This window comes from Peromyscus californicus, unplaced genomic scaffold, assembly GCF_007827085.1.
Source record: "Peromyscus californicus insignis strain IS unplaced genomic scaffold, ASM782708v3 Scaffold_7__1_contigs__length_154581171, whole genome shotgun sequence".
Classification (NCBI taxonomy): Eukaryota; Metazoa; Chordata; class Mammalia; order Rodentia; family Cricetidae; genus Peromyscus; species Peromyscus californicus.
In genome coordinates, this window is record NW_026294595.1 from 128,951,180 (window position 1) to 128,956,640 (window position 5,461).

General features: G+C 52.5%; 1 protein-coding gene across 4 annotated transcripts in view; it reads left to right on the plus strand.

Annotated features, from left to right (window-relative positions):
* The window catches only part of Znf341 (zinc finger protein 341), a 38,159-nt gene extending 33,016 nt beyond the window's left edge, over positions 1-5,143 (plus strand). For all 4 annotated transcript variants that reach the window (XM_052724029.1, XM_052724030.1, XM_052724031.1 and 1 more), the window contains 3 exons: positions 1,787-1,898; positions 2,095-2,165; positions 3,968-5,143. In XM_052724029.1, coding sequence (XP_052579989.1) covers positions 1,787-1,898; positions 2,095-2,165; positions 3,968-4,482 — 698 coding nt within the window. In that variant the 3' untranslated portion in view covers positions 4,483-5,143. The remainder of the gene's footprint in view (positions 1-1,786; positions 1,899-2,094; positions 2,166-3,967) is intronic.
* Positions 5,144-5,461: the final 318 nt, after the last annotated feature.

A 5,461-nucleotide genomic window follows, 5' to 3' on the forward strand; every position in this document is an offset into this window, starting at 1 on the left:
AGTTTTTCAGCCATTATTATTATTTTAAGTTAGATAGCATTGCAGGGTATAGTGACTTACGCCTTTGATCCCAGCACTCAGGAGGCAGAGGCAGGTGGATCTCTGAGTTTGAAGACAGCCTAGTCTACAGAGTGAGTTCCAGGACAGCCAGGGCTACACAGAGAAGAGAGAGAGAGACAGAGACAGAGACAGAGACAGAGAGACAGAGAGAGAGAGAAAGAGAGAGAGCAACTTTTTTCTTTTGGTATTGAGGTCTTTGTTTTTTTCAGAATGAGATGACTCTCCCTCCCTCCCTCCAGCTCGTCCTAGATTGGTTTAATGGTGTAGACAGTACTGTGTTTTTTCTCTGACAAGCTTTCAGGAGTTGGTTTGTAGGGCTTGTTCTTAACAGTGTGTTAGTTTAAAACATGTATTTAGAGCACAGTTTGCTTTTGGGATGATGAAAATTCTGAAAGGGAAGGCATGATGGTACACACCTTTAATCCTTTAACCCAGGCCAGCCTGGTCTACATAGAGAGACCCTGTTGGAAGACACTCAGCTTCCTTTGGCTGCCACATTCAGGCCCACGCATACACGCACATGTGCTCGCACACGCACAAAACAACAACACAATAACAACAAAATTTTTATGCCTCTGGCTTCCCTGAGGTGTTGTTATTCTTTTTCCTCCTAGAAAGGCATGTGTACCAAGCTATTCCCCCAGCCTGTCTGGAGATCTTTCTAGAGCAGGAAACAAATAAATGACTTCAGATCTTTTTTGTTTATTTGAGGCAGGGTCTTGTTCTGTCACTCAGATTGGCCTGGAAGTCACATATGAGTTGATTTTCAGGCAACATATCAATACCTTGTCTCCTAGAAAATAAACTGGGGTGTGGGGGTGGCACACACCTTTAATCCCAGCACTCTAGAGGCAGAGGCAGGAAGATCTCTGAGTTTGAGGCCAGCCTGGTCTACAGAGTGAGTTCCAGGACAGCCAGGGTGATACAGAGAAACCCTGTCTCAAGGAGAAAAAAGTAAACTGTGGGTAGGGATTGGGTGGAGGTAAGGCTCAACAGTCAAGGACACTTGCTGTCCTTTCAGAGGGCCAGGTTCAGTTCTCAGCACCCAAAGGTTGGCTCACAACCTTCTGTAACTGCAGTTCTAGGGGATCTGACACCCTCTTCTGGCCTCCTTGGGCATCAGACATACACATGCACATGGTTCACAGACTTACACATGCAGGCAATAACGTCATACACATAAAAATAAAAATAATTATATATATATATATATATATATATATATTTAATTAGAAATATACTTTAAAGCTGGGGTTATGGTGTGGTGCTTTCCTGGCAGACATCAAGCCTTGAGTTTCATGGTGACATATTTCTGTAATCTTAGCACTTGGGAAGGCTGAGGCAGGAGGATTGGGCACTCCAATCCAGCTTGGGCTACACAGTGAAAACCTCTCAAAAAACAAACAAAACCCCTCCAAATTCTCTGTGCCAAGTCAGGAAGAATAAGAGGAGCTCTTCTTATTCTTATTTCTTATTTAATCCCAGCACTCGGGAGGCAGAGACAGGCGGATCTCTGTGAGTTCGAGGCCAGCCTGGTCTACAGCGCGAGATCCAGGAAAGGCGCAAAGCTACACAGAGAAACCCTGTCTCGAAAAACCAAAAAAAACAAAAAAAAACAAAAAAACAAAAAACAAAAAAAAAAAAAGAAATAAAAGAAAAGGTCCTCGTCCTGGGGGGTTCAGACTCCTGCTCATGGGACCCATGTGGTGTTCCCATGTCCCCACAGGTGAGAAGCCCTACAAATGTTCAGTGTGCGAGTCTGCATTCAACCGCAAGGACAAGCTGAAGAGACATATGCTGATCCACGAACCCTTCAAGAAGTACAAATGCCCCTTCTCGTAAGTCGGGGCTGCCTTATTTATGGGGTTGGGGGGTTGGATTACCTTGGAGGGGCCAATATGGAAGGCTGGGCTGAGGCCCTCTCTCCATGTGTTGGGGCCCGGCCTGGCTCGCTCCCCATGCTGCTGCCCTGCTGCCCCTGGACTGACAAAGGCTGGTGGGGGCGCCCCCATAACTGATGGCTCTGGGTTCCAGGATGCACACAGGCTGCAGTAAGGAGTTCAACCGGCAGGACAAGCTGAAAGCCCACATTCTCTCCCACGCTGGTAAGAGGCTTAGGCCTGCTGGAGGGAGGGCTAAGATAACCTCCCCGAGATCCAGCTCTCAGGAGGAGGAGCAGGCATCTGTGGAATGCATATTGTCCCGGCCTGGTCTAACCCAGCCAGCGGGTTTCTACTCATGTGTTCATGGGAACTAGAAGCCAGGTCTGTGTTGGGGACCTTGGCACAGCAGGGGTGAATTAGATGCAACCCCAGTCCCAGGGGAAATAGATATAAACAGCTAAACTGGACAGTGTGCAGTGACATAGAAGTGTATGTCAGTGCCGTCCAAGATGTGGCCTCCAAGCCACCTTCCCAGGGCAAGCAGGAGTGTCTATCAGCATCCCATCCACTGTCCATGCCGACCCCCCATCCACCGTCCATGCCCACCCTCCATCCACTGTGCATGCCCACCCTCCATCCACCGTCCATGCCCACCCTCCATCCACTGTCCATGCCCACCCTCCATCCACCGTCCATGCCCACCCTCCATCCACTGTCCATGCCTACCCTCCATCCACCGTCCATGCCCACCCTCCATCCACCGTCCATGCCCACCCTCCATCCACTGTCCATGCCCACCCTCCATCCACTGTCCATGCCCACCCTCCATCCACCGTCCATGCCCACCTCCATCCACTGTCCATGCCCACCCTCCATCCACCGTCCATGCCCACCCCCACCCATTGTTCATGCCCACCCTCCATCCACTGTCCATGCCCACCCTCCATCCACCGTCCATGCCAACCCCCCACCCATTGTTAATGCGTACCCCACATCCATGGTGTGTCAGTGGCATCTTCCCCTTAGTGTAACAATCAAAAATGTCTCCAAAAATTCCCGTGGAGATAAAGTTAATGTTGCTTCTGTTAAAAGCTTGCAAATGGGAGAGTAGACTGGGCAAGTCTCTCAGTTGGTAGAGCACTTGCCTAGCATGCATAAAGAAAGCCCTGGGTTTGATTCCCAACAACACATAAGCTGAGCATGGTAGTAAATTGTAAATTCCAGTACTTGGGGGCTAGAAGCAAGAGTTCAAGGTCATCTTTGGCTTCTTAGCAAGTTCAAAGCCAGCCTGAGCTACAAGAGACTTTTCCCTTCTTTTTTAATGGGAAATGGAGGAAGAGTCGATCAAGGACTTTGACTTCTTGGCTTTGAGCCTGGGTGCTACCAGCTTCTTGGTGGGTGGTCTCAGGCAAGTAGCTGCTCCTTTTGGGCCCCCGGCCCCAGGAGGCTGAAGGGTGAAGGCATTTACAGAAGGAGCCTGGCCCAGCAGGGTTAGTGTGGAAATCAGGGAAGTCCTCCACAGATTCTAGCCTGAGGAGAGAGAGGAGCTGGGAAATTGTTTTCCTGGAAGAGAGAACAAGTGTGGGCCCCTTGGATAAAGAAAGACCAGAGGAGGGAGGGGCCGGAGCACAGACACACGGTGGAGGAGGGGCTGGGCAGACTCACCCTGATTTGTAGGAAACGGCCTTAGAGCAGGGTTTGGGTACCAAGCCTCTTACTATTTTGTGCTTTACAAAGACATCTCTCTCTCTCCCATTGGCAATGGCCTGAGGGGCACAGGTGAGGCCAGCAGCCCAGAAGAGGTTATCCAGGGAAAGGTGGTGGTGTGGCCTACAGCGTTCACCAAGGCTTAGGATTATTTCAGGCCCGGGAGCAGGTGCAAAGGCCCAGGGACAGGAGGATGCACAGTGTGGTAGAGTGAGTGCCAGGGACGGTGAAAGATAACAGTGGAACCAGCTGAGGCCTGACCACACAGACGCTTGTAGGGCCAGAGGCTGCAACTCTCGCTGCCCCTCACTCCCCAGGCCTGAAGCTCCACAAGTGTGGGCTGTGCAGCAAGTCCTTCAGCCGCCGAGCCCACCTGGCGGAGCACCAGCGCGCACACACAGGCAACTACAAGTTCCGCTGCGCAGGCTGTGCCAAGGGCTTCTCACGACACAAATACCTCAAGGATCACCGCTGCCGCCTGGGCCCCACGAAGGACAAGGACTTGCAAGCCCGGCGGCCTCCCCGGAGGAGAGCAGCCCCGCGCGGTAGTGGCAGCATCGTTGGTGTACACAAGGAAGAGAACCCGGTGCCCGACCCGCTGGGGCTGGAGGAGCTGAAGGCTGCAGGGCCCGCACCCGAGGCTGCCCCTGGCAAGCCGCCCTTCGAGCAGGATGCCGTGCTGTCCATCGTGGTGGGCGGGGACCCGGAGCTGGTGGTGCCCGGGCACACCGAGGGTCTGGGCTCCAACCTGGCCTTGGCCGAGCTGCAGGCCGGGGCTGAGGGTGCGTGTGCCATGCTTGCTGTCCCGGTCTACATCCAGGCGTCAGAATGACCAGGCTGGACTTCCCGGGGGAGGCCATAGGCACAAGCCTTTTTGGAAGTTACTGCATCAACCCTATCCCATAGCTGTCCTCCTGTGCCCCGCGATCAGCTAGGGAGCCCTGCAGCACTCACAGGGTCTGAAGCAGGCACCGTAGCTCCAGGGCACAGCAGTGGTAAGAGAGATGGCCAGAACATGCAGTGCCCAGGGGCTGGCTGGTGGAGCCTGGTACTTGGGCCTCCTCCAAGAGAAGGCGGAGTTGATTCTACCCACCCATCCAGGCTACCTGGGGTGGCCTCAGGTCGCACTGCCCTTTATGCTGGCTGGGTGTGGTTGGAGTCCTTGTGTGTTGAACCATTACCAAAACACTTCCTGATGGCCTCCTTAGAGGACTGTGTGAGGTAAGTATGTAAGAGTATCTAAGTCTCTAAGCCTGGGGCTGAGTGTAGCCACCAGCCAGCCCTGGCTTCAGATCTGCCTGTGTGACCTCAAGCAAGGCACTTAACCTCTTTCTGCTCCATTTCCTCACCTGTACAACAGGACTTAATATAGTACTACCTCTTAGAGTGTCCTGAGGACAAAGTATGGTGAAATGTGCAGAGGGCTGCACACAGTACCCATGGCTTGGAAAGTGCTCAATAAATCTCAATAAATGTTTTTATCAGTGAGATGAGTCCAAATGGCTCAGGCCCAGGCCTTAGTGTTTCCTTTCTTAGCCCCGAAGGGGCAGCACTCCCCCTCTAAAGCACAGGCTGAGGACTGTAGTCCTCATGCCGTAGCCAGCCAAGGAGAATCACAGAGGAGCAGGCTTGCCCAGATGGGTGGAATTTACAGTACAAAGCACTCAGGAGGCAGGAGGATTTTGAGCTTCAGGTCAGCCTGGGTTACAGGCTGCCACCCCCACCCCCAAGTGCAGACCTGGCACTCCCCAGATGTTATTCCTGTAGTTTATACAAATGGCTCAGTGAAGAGGTTTATACCTGTGTGTGGA